Source organism: Symphalangus syndactylus, chromosome 5, assembly GCF_028878055.3.
Source record: "Symphalangus syndactylus isolate Jambi chromosome 5, NHGRI_mSymSyn1-v2.1_pri, whole genome shotgun sequence".
NCBI classification, from domain to species: domain Eukaryota; kingdom Metazoa; phylum Chordata; class Mammalia; order Primates; family Hylobatidae; genus Symphalangus; species Symphalangus syndactylus.
The window spans coordinates 6212735-6233409 of record NC_072427.2 but is presented as its reverse complement, the minus strand read 5'-3'; the positions used below and the strand labels follow the sequence as shown (position 1 = coordinate 6233409).

At 46.2% G+C, this 20675-nt stretch overlaps 1 protein-coding gene across 1 annotated transcript in view; it reads right to left on the bottom strand.

The window, feature by feature from the left end:
- The window catches only part of ADAMTS17 (ADAM metallopeptidase with thrombospondin type 1 motif 17), a 363306-nt gene that overhangs the window by 341227 nt on the left and 1404 nt on the right, over window positions 1–20675 (bottom strand). Inside the window, exon 3 of the mRNA XM_055277066.2 lies at window positions 11237–11402. Coding sequence (XP_055133041.2) covers window positions 11237–11402 — 166 coding nt within the window. The remainder of the gene's footprint in view (window positions 1–11236; window positions 11403–20675) is intronic.

Here is a 20675-nt window from a genome sequence, read left to right as displayed (position 1 = left end):
GAAAAAATAGTAAGGTCCACATATATCAACTAGGAATTCCAGGAAAAGAAGTAGGTAATGGGAAGAGGCACATCTCCACGAGAGGGAGGCTGGGAAAATCATGACGAGTCCCAAACAGAATAAACATGGTAAGTCCACAGGGAATGCTGCAGAACCCAACAGCAGTCCTGCAGAGAAAGAAGGCAGAGCATTACACAGAATCTAAAATCAGAGGGGCCTTTTGTAACAAAATAGAAGCCTGAACACAGTACAGTAATATCTTTAAAGTGTTAAGACTCAACCTAGAATTCCACATTTGGCTAAATCGTCACTAAGAGTAAATGTGAAGGCTGAGCACCATGGCCCACACCTGTAGTCCCAGCATTTTGGGAGGCCAAGGCAGGCCAATTGCTTGGGTCCAGGAGATAGCAACCGGCCTGGGCTACGTGGTGAAACCCTGTCTCTAAAAATATACTAAAAATTAGCCGGGTGTGGTGGTGCATGCCTGTAGTCCCAGCTATTCGAGAGGTTGAGGTAGGAGGATCCCTTGAGCCCGGGAGGCGGAGTTTGCAGTGAACCAAGATCACGCCACTGCACTCCAGCACGGGAGACAGAGCAAGACTCCGTCTCAAAGGAAAAAAAAAAAAGAGTAGGGGTAAAATAAAGACAGTTTGGATAAAGCAAAAATAATAATTTAGCCATTTTCAAACCCTCATTTAAAAATGTTCTTCAAGGACATTAAGCCCAGGGAAGTGGGTTCCAAGAAGCGATACTGAGCAAGCTGACAAAGATATCAGTAAATCTAAATAATTCTACCTGCAAAACATGATTACCATTCATTGGGAAGAGACAGAGACAAAATGTGGTTAAATTAACAGATAAAAATAATGTGTAAAATCAAAGTTAAAGCATTTGAAGGCTCTTGTATTACAAATGAAAGAAATCTGATGCCTCAGACTTCCTTTAGATTTTTTTTTTTTTTTTTTGAGACGGAGTCTCGCTCTGTCACCCAGGCTGGAGTGCAGTGGCGGGATCTCAGCTCACTGCAAGCTCCGCCTCCCGGGTTCACGCCATTCTCCTGCCTCAGCCTCTCCAAGTAGCTGGGACTACAGGCGCCCGCCACCACGCCCGGCTAATTTTTTGTATTTTTAGTAGAGACGGGGTTTCACCGTGGTCTCGATCTCCTGACCTCGTGATCCGCCCGCCTCGGCCTCCCAAAGTGCTGGGATTACAAGTGTGAGCCACCGCGCCCGGCCCATATAGATTTTTTTAAGGCAACAACAACAACATTTTAATAGATTATCAAATTTCCACACCAGTGGAAGAGAGAAGGGGAACATTTTCTTAAAAGTTGGTCAAGCCAATAGAAAGAAACAAACCACAAAAAGAAACAGAAGCAAAGAAAAAGCATGTTATAGTAAACAGATAAAATATAAGGTGTTAGAAATAAAATGAATTCTAGCAATAATACTAGAAACATGAAAACACTAACCCTGCCAATGAAAAAACATATTCCCAAATTTGTCATTTTTTAAAAAATTTAAATATATCTTACTTTTAAGAAACATACATACACCATCATGACAGAGAATGACTGAAAATAAAACTAAGGGAAAAGAAACATCATGCAAACATTTACCAAAATAAAACCTGACTGGCAATACTAACGTTAACTGAAAACATCTGGAAGGACAAAAGTATTACCAGGGATAAAAATGGCCCATTACATGATGATAAAAGGAATGGTTCACCAGCCGTATAGCTCCTACACCTGTGTACACCAAACAATACTGCCTCACAACTTATAAAGCAAAGATCAACAGAATTAAAAGGTAAAATTGGCCAAGCCACAATAAGTTATGAGATTTTTAATATATCTCTAAAACAAATCAAGCAGGTCCAAAATTATGAGACTATAAATGATTCTGACATCACAGTAACTTCAGTAAATGGGCATATAGAACACAACAATTAGAAAATATATACTCTGTTTGCAGTAATTTGAGATTATATACTCTTTTCATTCATACATAAAACACGTATTAAAACAAAAACGTCTACGTTCTAGGCCACGATGCAAATCTCTACCACTACCAGTAAATCAATGACGTATGGAATTCAGCATGCTCAAAGCTTCTAATAAGCCTAATCCTCCTGTAGATAGCAACTATAAACTTGCGAAAAATACAAAAATCCAAACACCTGAAGGTTGGAAGATGTGGGTGGAGTCAACACTCGGAAGATAGGAACAGCACGGGAGACTGAGGGAAGGCCTGGTCAGTGCCATGCAGAAGGGGTAATGCTCCAACAGAAAGCTTGCAGCCCCTGGGATCTGAAGAACCGGAGGGCAGAGTGCAGGGCAACAAGGCGACTGGAAAGTATGGGGGAGGCATGCTGGAAAGGAGAGATCCACAAAGGGGAAGCCCAAAATTCTGTCTATAAATTCTACCCAACTCTCAGGATGATGACTACATGGAAAAGAGTCTGGTTAAGAATAAAAGATCTGAGATTTGAGTTGCCACCCAAGATACACATGCTGCAGTCTGAGTCCAACAAAATTAACTGCCAGCTAAAATACTCTCCAGAGTAATAGAATTCAGAATCTCCATGTTACATTTACAATATCCGGAACACAATCGAAAATTACTTGACACATGAATAACTTGGAAAATGTGACCCCTTTTCAAGAGAAAAGACAATCAACGTAGACCAAACCCAAAGATGACCCAGATGTTAGAACAGCAGACAAGAATTCTGAAGCAATTACTACCATAAGGCCCAAGGACTTAAAGGAAAATGTGCTCATGATGGATGAAAAGACAGGAAATTGCAGCAGAAATGCTGACACTATTAAAAAAATGGAAATATCATATGCGCCACATTCTCCATTGTTATACATAGAATTATAAATTGGCCGGGTGTGGTGGCTCACGCCTGTAATCCCAGCACTTTGGGAGGCCGAGACGGGCAGATCACGAGGTCAGGAGATCGAGACCATCCTGGCTAACATGGTGAAACCCCACCTCTACTAAAAATACAAAAAATTAGCCGGGCGCGGTGGCAGGCGCCTGTAGTCCCAGCTACTCGGGAGGCTGAGGCAGGAGAATGGTGTGAACCCGAGAGGCGGAACGTGCAGTGAGCTGAGACTGTGCCACTGCACTCCAGCCTGGGAGACAGCGAGACTCCGTCTCAAAAAAAAAAAAAAGAATTATAAATCATGTTGTAAAGATACCAAAAATATATGAAAAAAGAAAAATTCAATTAATTTATAGCATAATATTTACTTTCTGACACATGCTGTGTTTACATATATTAACTTAATCATCTTAATTTTATAAAATACATGCAATCATTATCACCCTTTTACCAATAAAGAAATTGAGACACTTTAAAGGGGTGAAATAAATAATCCTAGGTCACTCAAGCTAGTGGTAGAGATAGGAAATCAAATCCAGTAAACCTGTGTCTAAATTCTTACCACTATACTGTACTGCCTCTCTAGGGAAAAGGTATGTGGCAATTACAGACTATTTAGAAGTGGGTACTAAAAACATTACATATGAAAATTTGTATGCATCTACAGGTGTGCTTACAGGGAAACCTTAAATACAGAAATTAAAAATGAGGATAGTAAAATTTACTGAGCTAGGTATTCTACTCAAGAAGTTGGGGAAAATGCAACAGGACTAAACCTAGAGAATATTTAAAAAAGGAATAAAGGAAAAAAATAATAAGGATACAAATAGAAATTCAAAAATAAAGAAAAACAAAACCAAACCAGTTCTTTGAAAAAGTTAACAGACAAAACTCTGCAATAAAGATAAAGGAACTAGATTTGCATTTATTAAGATGGATAAATCTAGAAGACATGATTGTGAGTGATAAATGCAAGCTGCACAGCATAAAATCATTTATGTAAATTTTAAAACATACAAAACAATACAGTATGCAGTTTATGACTATATATCATAATCACTATAAAAGTATAAAAAACATGGAAAGGAAGGGTTCCCCTATGTCAGGTCAGTCTGGTGGTTGCTTCCGGGGAATAAGCCAGAGCCATGATAGTGGGTGGAGGGGGGAACGCCATCAGTCATATCCATAAATGTTCATTTATCTCAAAAAAAAAGAAGAAAGCATCCCAGCACTTTGGGAGGCCGAGGCAGGCAGATCACCTGAGGTCAGGAGTTCGAGACCACCCTGGCCAACACGGCAAAACCCCGTCTCTACTAAAAATACAGAAATCAGTCGGACGTGCTGGTGGGTGCCTGTGGTCCCAGCTACTTGAGAGGCTGAGGCAGGAGAATCACTTGAACCCGGGAGACAGATTTTGCAGTGAGCCGAGATCACGCCACTGCACTCCAGCCAGGGCGACAGAGTAAGACTCCATCTCAAATAAAGAAATAGAGGAAGAAAGCTCTGAAGCAAATCTGACCACATGTTAACATAGGGTAAGTTTGAATGCTGGCTATGCAGGTTTCTTTTTTGTGTTTTGCCTGTTGTAAATTATTTCATAATTCAAAATAACTTAAACCTGCTACATTCATTTATGTCTTTACTGCCTATCTCCCCCACCAAACCCTAAGTTCTCTGGAGGCAAGGACCACACTATGTCATGTTCGCCATAGTATGCAAATCTGACCAGTGTCCGGAGGGTCAGTGAGAAGGGAAACTTAGCATATGACCTGAAAGCGCAACTTCCTGTCTACAAATACTAAGATTCCTTGATTTCTTGTGGATTTGCTCAAGAGGCAAGGATGGCAGATTCAAGAATACTAATGAGATTCTTTAGCTCCCAGCTGAGTGCTCTGCAGGGCCTCTCTCTCCCTGACTTAATATAGAACAAGGGCATTGAAGTGGTCTCCTTGATAGTCAAAAATGAGCAGGTGAATTATAACCACAGCAGTTGCAGCAATAGCCGACATGGATTGGCCCTAAGTGGTAAGTCTGCATTAACTCATTTAATACTCACAAAAGCCCTAAGAGGTAGATGACATTAGGAGGAAACGGCAGCTCAGAGAGGGCGGCACCCTTCTAACTTGCCTGAGCTCACACAGCCCCTCAAACGCTTATCAAGAGTGTAACTGAACAGCTGACCAGTCAACGATGGTGTCTGTTGTTATAGACAGGGTCCCTTCGTGTGGCCTATTTCTAGTTTCCTGTAAATGTGATTTTTACCTTTTAGACATTTATGAAAGTTCTCTTGAACACGCCCCCCAGAGTGGCTGGAGGTAGTTACAGCACCCCTGGTTCTCAGCATTCCTCCGCAATTATCCTGCGACAGACATCGCCATCCCATGGTGCAGGTAAGAAAACAGAGGCTGTGTGGCCTGAACTGTGCACCACGCCCCCGCCCACTACTCCAGAACCCTGCCAGATTCCTATGTTCAAGTCCTAACCCCCAGGACCTTAGAATGTGGTTGCATTTGCAGATAGGGTTTTTACAGAGGTAACTAAGTTAAAATAAAGTCACAACAGTGGGCCCTAATCCAATGACTAGGATCCTCCTAAGAGGAAATTTGGACAGAGATAGGCAGAGAGATAAGACCATGTGAAGACACAGGGAGAAGACGGCCAGTACGGTTTGGATGTGTGTCCCCTCCAGATCTCATAATGAAACGTACTGCCCAATGCTGGAGGTGGAGCCTAGTGGGAGGTGGCGGATTCCTCATGAATGGCTTAGTGCCATCCCCATGGTGATGTGTGAGTCCTCACTCCATTAGTTCATGCAAGAGTTGGCTGTTTCAAAAGACCCTCACCTCTTCGCTCTCTCATTCCCTTCTCTCCCCATGTGACACGCTGGCTCCCCTTCATCTTCCACCAGAAGCAGATACTGATACTGTGCTTTGTGTACACCCTATAGCACTCTGAGCCAAAATAAACCTCTTTTCTGTATAAATTACCCAGCCTCAGGTATTCCTTCAGGGCAACACAAATCGACTAACACAACAGCCATCTGCAAGCCAAGGAGAGAAGCCTGGAACAGACCCTTTCCTCACAGCCTCAGAAGGAACCAACCCTGTCAACACCTTGATCTCACACTTTTGGCCTCCAGAACTAGAATAATAAATACCAACAAAACAATAAATTTCGGTTAAGCCCCTGGGTCTGGGCAGCTTTGGAGCAGCCTCTTTGCTCCAAACACAGAAGCACAGAGACATTAAGGGACTCTTCTTCTGGGGTTACACCAAAGGGAAACAGAACTGGGCCTCTACCATGGTTCTTTTTCTCTTTGTAGAATAGGTTAAGTTCCGTTATCATTGTTTTAAAAAATCATTGTGGTTATTTTCTAGTATTGTCTTGTTCATTTACAGCATTATAAAGGTAATGTCAATGAGTATTTGGTGGATACTATAATTCTTTAGAAACTGTGTATGCTAATAGTAAACTATTGATGTCTACTTATAGAGTTAACATTTATATGCAAATAAATATTTAAAATATTAACTTGAAGAAACTCAAAGTAGCAATTTAATGCCATTCCTTTTAGGTTCTGCTTCCAGTTAAGATATAGAAGGACAGGAAAGACTCCAACTACCACTTTTACAGCAAAGAACACTGGATACACTGCAAAATCATATTTTATTTTATCCACTGGGAGAGCTAAGGTCTCAAAGAAGTGTAGAGGAACCAAATTTCAGAAGGATTGGCCCTTGCTGGGCAAAGATCAACAGCTACAGTTATCCCTGGGGCACAGGTGGAATGAGGAGCTAATTAGCATCTAAGCTGTGGAAATGAGGAGAAAACAGCCAATTGTTAACTGTGTGGGCTGGAATAATGGATTACACCTGGATTCGAGATGTCCTAAATCTACTCCAGACTTTTACCAAGTGTGTGATGGCTGGCAAAAGTCAGGACAGGGATGGAAACAGAGTGGTATCTGCATAGTCACATGAGTACTGGCACCTACGCTCTTTATGGGGAGAGACCTAAGCCTGCCATAAACCTTTGCAGCTAGTGGCGAACCCAATCCAAGCCAACCCACTTCAAATCCCAATTAAACAGAACGGTTGACCTCCTCATCCCAAATAAACAGAACGGTTGACCTCCTCATCCCAAATAAACAGAACGGTTGACCTCCTCATCCTAATTAAACAGAACGGTTGACCTCCTCATCCTAATTAAACAGAACGGTTGACCTCCTCATCCTAATTAAACAGAACGTTTGACCTCCTCATCCCAATTAAACAGAACACTTGACCTCATCCTAGCTGCCTCTTGGTCACCCTAAGTGGAGCCAGGTGAGGACAGAGGGTGTCATACAAATAAGTGACCACAGAGAAGTGAAGCTTGGGTAAGTGTTACCTGATGTCCAACCTCCTGCTTTACTCATCAGCTCCATGAACTCATGTCAGTGATGTCTTTAGTGTTTAAGCCAGTCTGATTTCTGTCATTTCTAACCAAATGAATCTTAACCCATTTATACCTGAGGTTGCACATTTTGTTTGTGAAAACTCAGACCTTGGCGATGACCTTGAGCAGTAGGGTATAAATAACTGCCACAAGCTTAGCGTTCTAATAATGGAACACTAGGCATAATTGGTACAAAGCACAAGACCTGACCAATTGTGCATCACAGAGGATATACACATGTTATACATGCAAATTCTTGCATAAATTAGCATACAGTTTCTAAAGAGTTATAGTATCCACCAAATACTCATTGACATTACCTTTATAATGCTATAAATGAACAAGACAATACTAGAAAATAACCACAATGATTTTTTAAAACAATGATAACAGAACTGAACCTATAAAGTAGACATCAATGCTTCGCAGAAACCACAGCTGGAGGCATAATCATGTTCCAGTGAGCTCACCACCCTTCAGCATGTTGCTGGATTCCTATACTGCAAATGCTAATGGAAAATTACTCTTCTATTTCACCATCTACTTCTACCATACACATGTGAAATACACCATGGGGGAGGAGAGGAAGATTCGTAGTTACTCAAGAGCATGAAAATGCTGGGAGGAAGATTCTAAACTGAATCATAATGGAGAAATTAAAACAAGCACAGAAGGAAGATTAAAAGGTTTGAAGTCAAAATAACTTTTTAAAAATCAAGGAAGATTTCAAAATATGCAAGGTACCATTTTAGTTTGCCAAGTTCCAACCTAGAGTGCTATTTTATGGATCCGTTTATCAGGCCCCCAAAATAAGGAGCAATGTAGGAAACAGGATCAGCCTGTCCCCTCGCCTGAAGCCCCAAAGACCATTAGAAATGCAACCTCAGTAGTATCCAAAGGAAAGAAACAGTTCCCAGGTGGCCTTTGCTGTGTCCGTCCTTCTAGCCACCAACCTTGCTCAGACATAAAACCCTACTCAGCACAGCGGCTCACCTAGGTTCACCTTTCAAGTACACCGAGTGCTTCATGGAGGAAGTTTCTTAGACTCCTGCTCACCGACAAGAGCCGGCAAGGCTACTCTCAGACCATGTCCAAGGCTATCATAACACAGGGTCAACAACAGGGCACGAAACTATGGCTGCCGTGTTCAACCAGCAAGAGCATATTCCCATGGGAAATCTTGGATTAATCTGATTAATCTTTCTAGGAAAGATTAGGAAACTTCTAGAAAACTTAAAGAATGTACTTTGCAGATGTCCCAGTAAATTAATTTTCCCGATTTCTAAACTCCTGATGTTTGAAAGCTAATCCAAACTAGATAGTGCCTAACTGACTGCCCCTTAGCTCAGCCTATTAAAAGGCCCATTGTCATTCTCAGGACAGCCACATTTACTGAATATTTCACGCAGTGCAAGAAAGACCAGAAGCAAAATACGTAACTCTCCTCTGTGTCTGTGCTGCTCACTAGTGCAGAGCCTGAGTCTGGCACAGCCTTAAATACGCACATTACTCCTGCTCCAAAAAGCAAGCTGATCCAAGGTCTGAGACCAGGGAAGGAGAGACTGCATTTGTAAGCAAGTTCAGAAATTTCTCCCTACAGTCTTGCATGGCTGCTCTTGTTTTAACTTTTTCCAGCACATCCACCCCACCCTGATTTTGTTTATTTCCTCATTAAAGGCTAAACAGTCTATCAAAAGAATGCCTCAAAACTCTTCTTAGGGACAAAAATGCAAACACAAGCACCATTTATCATGTTGTCAGTGATCCTCAGTATCGCACCACTAAAGAGGATGGAAGATGGTCATTAGACAAACATCCCATTATCTCATGTACAAGCACGCTCTGTTCTGACCATGGACTAGCGGCTGGTGAACGGTGGCATGAGCAGTGGCAACAGTGAGAAGAGGCACATCTGTCCTTTGTTTCATTGCATGGCCCTGCTTGAAGGTGCTCAAATGGGAAAATCCACTCCCGATGGCCCACAGGTGCTATTCCTCAGGTTTAACAGTCCTTAGCGATATGGGTTTCAACACCAGCTGAACATCAGAACCACCTGGGAGCATTTACTTTGCCAGATGTCCCCAGGATGTCTAATTAAAGTGGTTCTCTGTGGGCGGGACCCAGGAGTGAGTAGCTGTTAAAGCTTCCCAGGTGATGCCAAGGTACAGCCAGGGCTGAGAACCACTGCCGTGGAGAAATCCCTCTGCCTCTGTGCGGTATGTCAAGACAGAACTAGGTAGGGTCAGGGGCTCAGGTTAAAAACAGCACACTGCAGGGGGCAGGGCGTAGTGGCTCATGCCTATAATCCCAGGACTTTGGCAGGCCAAGGCGAGAGGATCACTTGAGCCCAGGGGTTCAAGACCAGCCTGGGCAACACAGCGAAACCCCATCTCTACCAAAACAAAAATTAGCCAGGTGTGGTGGTGCACACCTGTGGTCCCAGCTACTCAGGAGGGAGGATCACCTGAGTGCAGGAGGTCAAGGCTGTGGCAAGCCATGATCACACCACTGCACTCCAGCCTAGATGACAGAGTGAGACCGTGTCCCCCCCAAAAAAAAGCCATACTGACATCAAGCCCACTCACAACCAACTGTCAGACTTACCAAAGACCCTGTTTCCTATTAAAAGGTATTTTTTAGGTACTAGTAATTTTATGAGGTCTTCCTTACTTTTGTAAGGATGCAGAAAGAACAGAAAAACTCTAATGTCTCCATTTGAGACTCAAAGCTCTCTTGAAGTTTCAGAGATGCCCTCTATCCAGCACAATCACCTCTAATACCCACCTTGCCCACCCAGACCAGGCTAAGGAGAAAGTCAGTGTACTTCCATCAAGTCCACACACAGCAGCTGAGCTCAACTGCAAAACCTGTTTACAAATAACAAGGTAATTCTAAAGCAGTCACATAATTTATTCCGAATGTCACCACAGGATACTAAACCAAGACATTGTTTCCAATGTCACCAGAATACTAAACCAAGACACACTGCATTTTCCTACAAAGATAAGTCTTTAAACTACAGAAGCACAACCCCCAGAAGTCAGCGGTGGGGTCCCACCATCTCCTGGGAGGAAATGCCGCCTGTGCTCCAACTTCATCTGGGGACATTTGTAGCCCCACGAAATGTCCTTAAACAGGTGACAGGTCATCCACATTAGGGTTGTTCAAAGACAGACCCAGAATACGAGAGCCCCAGGTTCTTCCCCACACTGCATCTTAAAATCACTTTTAAAAACACTGGCACCCAAATCATACCCCAGACTAAAAAAGATCAGGATGCTGGGGGACAGGCCAGTGCATGGCATGTTTTAAAGCAGTGGTTCTCACACTTTAGCATGCATCTAAATCCCCTGGAGGACCCGTGAAACTACAGATGACTGGACCCTCCCCCAGGGCTTCTGATTCACAGGTCTGGCCTGAAAATGTGCATTTCTAACAAGTTCCCAGGTGATGCCGATGTTGCTGGCCCGGGAGCCACACTGCAAGAATCAAGAATCAAATCACAGCTTCGGAGGCGCCCCAGGTGGCTTTAGTTAGTGCAGCCAGAACTTGGGAGCGCTGTATTATTAAGAGTGAGCTCCTGGCCAGGGCACCAGGGGGAGGGAATTCTTATCCAAGCTCGGCTACAAGGCTTTTTGGACCTCAGCTTGCTCTTGATATATAACATTGAGAGACTGCATGAAAGAGAGCCTGGGTTCCTTGCAGAAACAAAACGATGACTTTTTCAAAGGACTGCCGACATAAGACACATAGGAAAAGGAAGTGGTCTCAGGGCAATAAAACAGCTTTTGAAATATAGGGGAAGGTAAGTTCTCACTCACGTGGCTTCAGTGCACTTGGAGACACATAAAGGATGCGGGCTGTGCGTGTGCTCTAAGCCAGTCATGCTGCTGCCCCGACTCACCTGTTAGAACCTTGCAGAGCTGCCCGGGTCTCTGGGCCTCGGCAGAAGGTCTGGGGGTCAAGGACCATTTGCGCCTGATCAGATGCTCTCGTCCACTGAATGGGCCCTGGGAGTTGTTGAGGGGCTGGATGAGCACCTGCTCCTGCCCAAGCTGAATGAGGCCAACCTGTCCAGAAAGGAGAAGGAAATGCGACGTCGGTCATCCTCACTCACACACACCATGGCCCCCCGGAGGCGCAGGCAAGGCCACCTTGCTGTGATTTGGTTTTCCATGTCTGGGCTCTTTTCTTTGCAAATGGGTCAGATTTACCTGAGCCCAAGAGAGAGCTTCTGTGTGACTTACAAACATACCACAGAGCAGCTGCGTTGGGGGTGGGGGTACAGAGACAGATACAACAGCATCCATTTTCCATGTTGGCTTTCAGAGAAGATGAACTACTTCATTATCTAATTTTTAATTTTAAAATTATTTTTTAAGTTACTTTAAAAATCATCCCCCCAAAAGTCCACCTGGGAGGCAACACTGAAATTGTTGGGAATGACATTTATATCCCTAATGGAAAAATGTATCTTATCCCTGGGTATATTAAGAGTAACATTAGTACTGTTTTGACAGCATGAAAACAATTTGCCCTCCTTCAGCAAGCACCTGCTGCTAGTTTCCCTTCTTATGTGGAGTCAAAATGGTAAATCTCTCAAGGAAATCGAACCCAGGCAGGGCCAGGGGAGGACCTGGTTTGTACACTGATCCATGCAGTCAACATCCCCTTCTCCTGGGAACAATCCCGAACTGCCTTTGATCATAGATTCAGGAGATCTGGCGGATGAGTCTCAGGGGGCCATGACACCCTTTCTTGTCTCCCTCTTCCACCCTCACTTTTCAAAAGCCATGACACACTACACCATTGGTTCTCAAAGCCTAGTGTGCACCCAAATCACCTGGAGGTCCTGCTGGAGCCCAAGAATGTGCATTTCTAAGAAGTTTCCATGTAATACAGGGACCACACTTGGAGAAGCAGCACTCCCCACCACACGCAGAGCTAACTCCAGTCTCAAGTATAAAACTCACTTAAGCCAAATGAAATAGACCCCCCTCTACGTTCTGAAAGGACGCATCGGTACCAAGATTCCTGGAAAGTAAATCAGATCAACTGATAAGATCGCCTACAACCTTGCGTCCCCAAGATACAGGGTGAGGCCATACTTACCGCTCTAAGCATATTTCAAGGTTTCCATTTCATTAGAACTTTTGCCAAGAACAACTCAAAGATTTTACTGCCCAAATAAAACTGTCTCAAAGTGGCACTGCATGACCTGCAGGAGAGCACAGCTTTCCTCCGTCTCCTTTAAAGTGAAAACTTGAGTTTGTTCACTAGGAAACTTGGGGAAACTGAAGAAATGGAAGAGGGTGGCCACAGTGGGATCTCCAACATGGATCACAGAGCTCCAACACAGCTGTGCACGACGCAGCCTCGGTGCAGAACACCTGAAAACTTCCGCAGTCAAGATAGAGTGGGCAGGGTACGGCGCAGCGCGTGGGATGGAGCCCCACGTGGGAGGACGCCCCCACCTGCTCCCTAGAGGATACGCTTCACTCTAATGAGGGGCTGGACTCATTTGGAAACAGCCCGTTGTGGGTCAAAGCCCCCCCAGGATCTAGCACTTTCAAAGCTAGTTATTATTCGTTCAGTCTAGAGTTTGCATTCACAAACCCTGGCATAAAAAGCAGTTAGCTGTTAGTTCTAAGGTGATACAAATTTTTAAAGACAGGGAGATCTCACCTTGGTGAGAAATCCTACACAAACACACTCCTATATACATGCAAAGCATCACTTAGCACCGTAGGGAAGGTTTTTATTTACAATTCTCAGGGGCCCCATGTGCTGGTTTCTATAAACTTAAGAAAACAGCAATGCTGGGAAAGATGGATGAATGGACTAGTGGGTACTCGCCCTGGCAGCCACTTGCCCTCTTGGGCCCCGACCTCGAACAGGGATGTGGCCAGGAAGGAGGGGTTGTACAGGGCCCTCACCCTGGGAACCTGCATGAGGAAGGGCCCTGCCTCCTCCTGCCTGTCTCACTGTACCTAGGCTCCTTCGAGCATCTGTAACACTGCCATTGTCAGCACGCCACCAGTGGTCAGACGTCCTGGGGAGAAGCACCACCTGTGCATTACACAGTCTCACCCCAAAATACCCACCAGCCTTCCTTCTCTCTCCCTGACCTCGCTTCCCTAAATAAACCCCCCTTCCCTGCGGCCCCCTGCACTCTTACATTCCAGCCCACTACCCCATGTTATAGGACATTTTCACGACCTAACGGTTTGTTCCATTGAGGTAAGATCAGAATTATTCCTCCTCTCTTTGCCAACGTCTGCCACATAACAGTTACTCAAAAAGAAAAACTGCGACTGAAAACGCAGTTACCTGCATGGACTGCCTGCAGCCCCCTTGCTCAGGGCTTCTCACCCCCGGCTACATATTGATATGATGTGGGGAGCTTTGAAAACTCCTGATGCCTCAGCCCCTACTCCAGGCCAAGTGAATCAGAATCTCTGGGGTGGAGCCCAGGCACTGATATTTTTTCAAAGGTGACCAGGAAAATTCAATGTGTAGCCAGGGTTGAGAAGCGCCGCCTAGCTTTTAACTGGGTGCTGGAGACCCTGGACACCTACTGCCTTGATCCCATGTGGAGAGGTCCTCGGATTTGGAATCCAGGCCTTCCTCTGTGGAGCTCTGCCCACTGCCCTTGCCTCTAGCCCACCACTGTGCGTGGCCCCAGGAGCTGAGCAGGGCTTCTTGGATCTGTGTGACTCCTGCAGTCACCATCTATGCGGAGAAGGGAGACTCAGGGAAATGTTTGTCCAAGGCCTTTTCTGTCCCATTGATGGTGATGAAGAAACCCCAGCAATGAGCCTGTGCCTTAGATACAAGAGGCCTGCAACCGTCCTCCAAAGAGACAAACTTTGTAGAAGCAAATGCCTATGGCAGACGGAACTGGCAGCCCTGAAGCCCCTTGGTTTTAAGGGATATAATAAAGCCCCCCTATGAAATGGTGCTCTTAAAAGAGAAATCTTAAGTTTTGCAGGATTTGGTATGCTATACCGTAAGTGTGGGTCAAATAAAATGGATCGGGCAATAACCTGATATTTCAGCAGTTGTGAGTGGTTACCTTTCAACTCTCTTTGTTGTGGGTACTTGCTTTGAAGGGTTCTATTAAGACAGAGTTGTAAATCAGGCATTGTTCACTCCAGATCACCTCCTGCCTGAAGCAGGACTAGCTCTCTCTGCAGTGTGGAAAGTGTGAAAGACATAGAGGTTTTTATCACCTAACTTTAGCACGTGTTCTCGGCATAGCTTAGAAAATGCAGTTAAGATAACAGAGAAAGTCTGTCCTGTATGCTTCAAAGCAGCATGCCTCTGTGGGAGGGGACAAAGTCACAGGATTCCACAAAGACCGCAATGGAATTCCCTTTCTTCAGGAGTCTACAGCTCCTCAGTTAACACAAGTGGGTCTTAGGTCTCCTTCTCTAGGTCAAGATGGGTTGAGAGGATAGGCCCAATGGGGTGGTGAGTTTGCTTCCTGTAGGGATCAACCTGCTTCCAAGAAGAAAAAGCCCCCCTGTAACTGCAGATCCTCCCGTCCTGCCTCTGACTCTCCAGCGGGCACGCACCTCTTTCCATGGAAGGAGCCTCCTCCACACAACACGGCCATGTGGGGCTTCCCAACCTGTACCCCTTATGAGGCACCACCCGGAGGGCCCCTCCCCCGGTCCCGCCGCCACCTCAAATGTGAAATGCCTGAGCACAGATGCTTGGTCTTCTTCCCAAAGCAGGCCTCTCCTTGGTAATGTGGGGGTCCCTCACTTCAGTGTCAGCCCTTTCAGACCACTAGTCAGTGCCAGCCAGCCAAAAAGGACGGCCAGCCTGCCCTGCAGAGTCCCTCTCGTGTGGTCTTCCTTCCTTTCTGAGGCTTGAGCCTGGTCACCTCCCTGCTCTAAGTGCTCCCCTCGTCCAGTCCTCCCCATACGGCTAGCCCCAGGATTCCCCAACTACCCGTCCTTCATTGCCTCTCAGCCAGTGACCCTCAGAGTGCCCTCCCAGGACGTCAGCATCAGCATTCCCTGGGGAACTTGTGAGAAATGCAAGCTCTCAGGCCCACCCCAGACCTGCTATATCAAAAACTCCTGGATGGGGCCCAGCAGTCAGTTTAACGGGCCCTCCAGGGGACTGCAACGCTGGCTCAAGGCTGAGAACCACTGCTCTAGGATCCAGTCCAAATGCCTTTGGTTGGCACCCAGAGACCTGCCCCATCTAATCCACATGCCTGCCAGTTCAGTTCCTCCATTCCCATCTCTCCCTTAAAACCACCACCCCACAAATCCACTCATGGGTCCCTTATCTCAGGACAATGGGGCCTCGGTGACTTTTCAGTCACTCCTCCCTCCTGGAATCTGAAGCCTACCCTCCTCCCTCCCCAAAGCCCCGCCCTGCCCAGTTCCAGGCTCCAGCGCACCTACCTCCAGGAGGCTGGGACTGTCTTCCCAGACAGGGCCTGCATTGTCTTTCTCTCTGAGCCTTGCTGGGCGCCTACCAGAGCATCCTGCACATGGCAGGTGTGTGATAATGATCTGCTCATTCAGGCAACAGCGATGACTGATCAGCTGATATATAACTAGAAAAGTCTGGGAACAGCCTGCAGGGCAGGAGAAGCAGCCTGTTTTTAATGCCTCAATGTGCCACGCTCTCACTAAATGATTTCACAGACTTTATCTTCTTCCATTCTATCAACAGCCTTGCAGGGCCCGTGTTATTTACCCCTGTATGGCTGCAGGCAGAAAGGTTCAAAGGAGTTAAGTGACTCGCTCAAGATCACAGCTCCAAATGGCCATACAGTTTCATTTCCTAAGAAGCAAGCATGTGACTATGCATCTGGGGACCTGTGCACAGAAGCAGGTCCAGGGAAAAGTTAACCAACGACTCTGCATGGTTCCCCCAGATGTACGGGCTGCAAAAAACATCTTCCCCATCACACACATCCAAGATCAGGCAGCTGCAGTATTTCAGAGTTCAGGAAATAAGCTCGAAGAATGCAGTCAGTCAAAGAAGACTGCTTCAGTTCATCGTCCCATCTTTTACTTCTTTTTGATTTGTTTTTAAATGTTGTCAACTAAACAAAAGTTCAAAGTGGGAAAATCTAGTATGTGTCCTAGACGACGCTGGTGGGCAGCTTGGTGCAGGAGCAGTCAGTGCCTGGCATCCTAAGAGGAGTCAGCCCAGCCCTGGAGAGCTGCAGCTGGATGAAGCCCTGGGCAATCAGGAGGAACACAAGAGTATGACGGCTGGAGAAGACAAAGGGGGACAAAGAGAAGCCACCATGAGGCCACAGGAATGTTGCTCCAGAGGTGGCAGTCAGAGGCCTTAGAACTTTCTGAGTTCTGCCCTCCAATACTTCCGTGCCTCTAAACTTCACGAAACTGTCTTTGTCCTTCTTCCATTCCTGCCAAAGTGCCCCTTAACATCCACTCAATTGTTTCTTTTTATAAAGTTCTATATATGTGCTTTGTATTCTCCAAACATATTTATTCTGCACACGATCAATTCCTCAGCAATATTAAGTAATCACTTAGGACTACGTACCTTCCTCAGACCTGTCTCAATATAACGATGTATTATAATGCAGTCCCTTCCAATGGGTCTCTACACCATAAAATTTCTGACAAGACTAATTCCTACTCAGCTGTTCTCCACTGAGTAGGCTGCATTATAAAGCTGGGCAATTTTGTAAATCAATCAATCAAAAGGGTTTGATAACTCTTTTCTAAAGAAAGAGGTAGTAACATCCCAAACCTGCTTCTTCATCACAGGAGTTGTACAAATGCAGGCTGCCCTCTTAAAAGGGTCCCCAACACGTCTAACCTAACCTGCCTACTCATCAGCTGCCTAAGCTCACCCAGGCTGGAGTGCATTGGCGCGATCTCACCTCGCTGCAAGCTCCGCCTCCCAGGTTCAAGTGATTCTCCTGCTTCAGCCTCCCAAGTAGCTGGGATTACAGGCGCCCACCACCATGCCCAGCTAATTTTTTGTATCTTTAGTAGAGACGAGGTTTCACCATGTTGGCCAGACTGGTCTTCAGCTCCTGACCTGGTGGTCCACCCGCCTCGGCCTTCCAAAGTGCTGGGATTACAGGTATAAGCCACCGCACCCAGCTGCCCCCATCTATTCTTATCTGGACTACACTTGCTCCCCTATAAATTAGAGGTGAGCATTCTCTAAAAGTTCTCAAGGGGACTGGAACAGCTGTACAGAACTATGAATGTCCCATGTGCCACAAATGACGTGCTACCAACATGGACACATGGTCTGCAGTCAGGCTGACCAGTCAGAGTGAGGGTGGGCTGGGCCACCAGACTGACCCCAGTGATTCCAAATAAGAGTCCTACAGCATGTGGCTGTGACAACAGAGGAGCTATGGCAGGAGGATCCCTGACCTCATAGTCCTTCAAGGTGGACTGGAACGCAGTTATGGCTTAATGTTTTGCAGCCCACAGCTCCTTGGTGGTCTGTCTGGTCTCACCATCTCACAGTGTGCCCCTGGCAGGCCATAGCCTTGGCCAAGAAGGGGTGGACACATTCCAGTGGGTGGCCTTCCCAAGCTTTGTATCATCCAAGGAAGGATGGCCGCTGCTTGGCAGACCAAACCCAATAGCAGGGGCCTCCAGCCCTCCCCTCCTCTCGTTCCCTCTTCCTAAAACAAGTCCTCCAGCCACTCACTTTGGACAAGCTGGACAGATTCTTTTCAGAGCCCGACGCTCATGCTGTTCTTGAAGTGCCCTCTCTGCTATCCTGTCTACCTATGAAGTTCAGCCTGATTCCAATTCCACTGGCCTTTCACAATCCAGTCCTGGTCACAGAGGCAGCTGATCCGAACTTACATAAATTCATGAGGAGTGGAAAGGCTTTCCTCACACACCTGAAGTTCATGCTTTGAAACGATATGCTCATAGAAACACTTCCAAAACACCTATGCTCTAAAGACTCTTGGAAATGTAAAAACAATGAAGAAGCATAAACAGAAAACAATTAAAACTTAAGTCCATAGTCTTTGAAGATCCAAAAAGCGCAGCTGGCCCAGCTTTTCAAGACAAGACACCAAGAAAGGAACGCTGCAGACCCATGCCTCTGTCTGCTGTCAAAAGGAGAAGGAGCAAAAACGGAACAGGTGCTTTACTCTCTATGGCCCCTAAACAGCTAAGGAATGATCTATTCTAATAATGCGTCTCCTTTAAACAGATAGCAAACATCTCTGGAGACAAACAGCACAGATTCCATGCAACATGGAACAGAACCTGTGTGCCCCCAGCCCAGGCACTCAACACTCTCTACTGAGCCCTTTAGGAGATGTTCGATACAGTGGGACTTACCAGCAATTAACATGATACTCAACATCCGGAATGAAGTTTTGTTGAACGCAGCCACATCCATTCGCTTGTATGCCATCCGTAGCTGTAGCTGCTTTCACACTAAAAGGGCAGCTTTGAGCAGCTGCAACAAAGGCTGTGTGGCCCACAAAGCCTAAAATATTTATTATCTGGTCCTTAAGAGAAGTTTGCCGACTCCTGCTCCTCATTTTTAGATACAAGGACACTTTGCAATGCCCCTCATCCATGGCCACTAAAAATCATCTACTTACAGCCTCCCTTCCCACATCTTATAGCTGGGCCTGTCATAGCAAACACACACACACAACTCCACATCTCCACTTCACAGAGCTTCCACCACAGTCAGGAGGGACTAACACAACATCATCAGCCGCCTGAACTGAGAACCAAAGTCAAAGCTAGTCTGCAGTGCAAACTTGGTCAGCCCAAATTCCTGTTGCTTTTCTTTACGCTTTCAGGACCACCTTGCAAGCAAAGGGTGCACCTCAAGTCACCCCACTGTCTCTTCCCTCCTGCCTTCGATATGTATGGAGCGGGAAGTGTCCAATGTCCAGCTCACACGAACGGGATGAACAAGGCAGACTAAACAACAGAAGTGTCTGCTCCAGCAGGAATTTAAAAGCTGAAGTCTTAGAGGTACACCCGCCACTGGCACACACTGAACTCAGCCTGTTGGCCAGGTTCCTTTATCTAAAGCACAGCACCCTCACATGGCGCTAAAGGGAAGGACAGTCTTGCCGAGAAGCTGGCTGAGATGCCACCTATGACAGGGCCCAGCCCTCATTCTGCGAGGATTTTAAATCAATGTTATCCAGCTTTCCACCTCGGCTCCTTCACAGATAGCTCCTTGCTGGAAACTTTACACCAAGAAGTATAAACTCTGACCTCTACAGAAACTCACTAAACCGCAGCAAATGGGATTCAGATGTTTCCATGTACAGTACAATGATGTGACTTAGACTTTAAACACTTTGGCAAAAACAGGAAAAATGAGGTGGGCCTTCCAGTCCCTCCCAGAACATGATACAGCCTTGACCCGAGCCCTACAGTGAGTGATCTGAGCCTTTCTCACTCCTACTACTTAAGGCCTCCTTGCCCACAACCCACATTCCCCGCCCCAGGTCCACACTAGCTCCTTCCTACCAGGCCCCCTCCAAGGGTCTATATCACTTTCCTTGTTTCACCAAAGTTGCCTATTTTTCCCAGCTGAGCAAAAGCCTATCATACCCTAATCAGAACTCAGAAAATTCCTAAAAGGAGAGCCAGGCTGATCTAGGGAACTACACACAGAGATACCCGCAGCACTGGGAAGAAAGGAGAGGTCTCACATAAGACCTTGCACCCCCAGCCTTCTAGCTTCGTAGATTCTCAAGGACTCGCCGCAGACTCTGTGAGTAAGGGCTGGAGAATTCTAGATGGTGGCACAAGAAAAGGTGGAGGTGTGGGGAGGTTTCTTGTGCCTGGAAAGGACAGACACAAACTAATATCAGAAACTGCCTCCTCAGAGGCCAGTCATGACAGAAGACAGAGAACCCCTGCGGTTCATGCCCTGGGTCCACACCACAGCGCATCTGCCGGCCATGTGTGCTGCTTTCGGTGCACGATGGAGAAGCTGAGTGCTCGTCTGGGCGCCAGTGTAGCCACATGATCAAGTGAGTGCGCAGGCAGGGCAAGTGCACACAAGAACCCCCCCCTCCCCCCTGGGAGCACCTGTTACGGGTGCCTCAAATGCAACAAGCCAGGAACTTCGGGGCAGGGAAGTTACTGCCACAGCAAGAGAGCTCCCGGGGGCAGGAATAGGGTTTATCACCAATGTAAGCACCCCTCAGGCCTGGTTGGGGGTGGGCACCAGACAAACGCCTACTAATAGTATAAGGAGGCAAAGACAAACACCCTTTCTCTCCTGTTTCTTACGTTTCAGCTAAGAAGAGTGGGGTGAGCCGTGGCCTGTCTGGGTACCTCTCCAAACTTCCTGTTCCAGGTACAGAGAGAAGACTC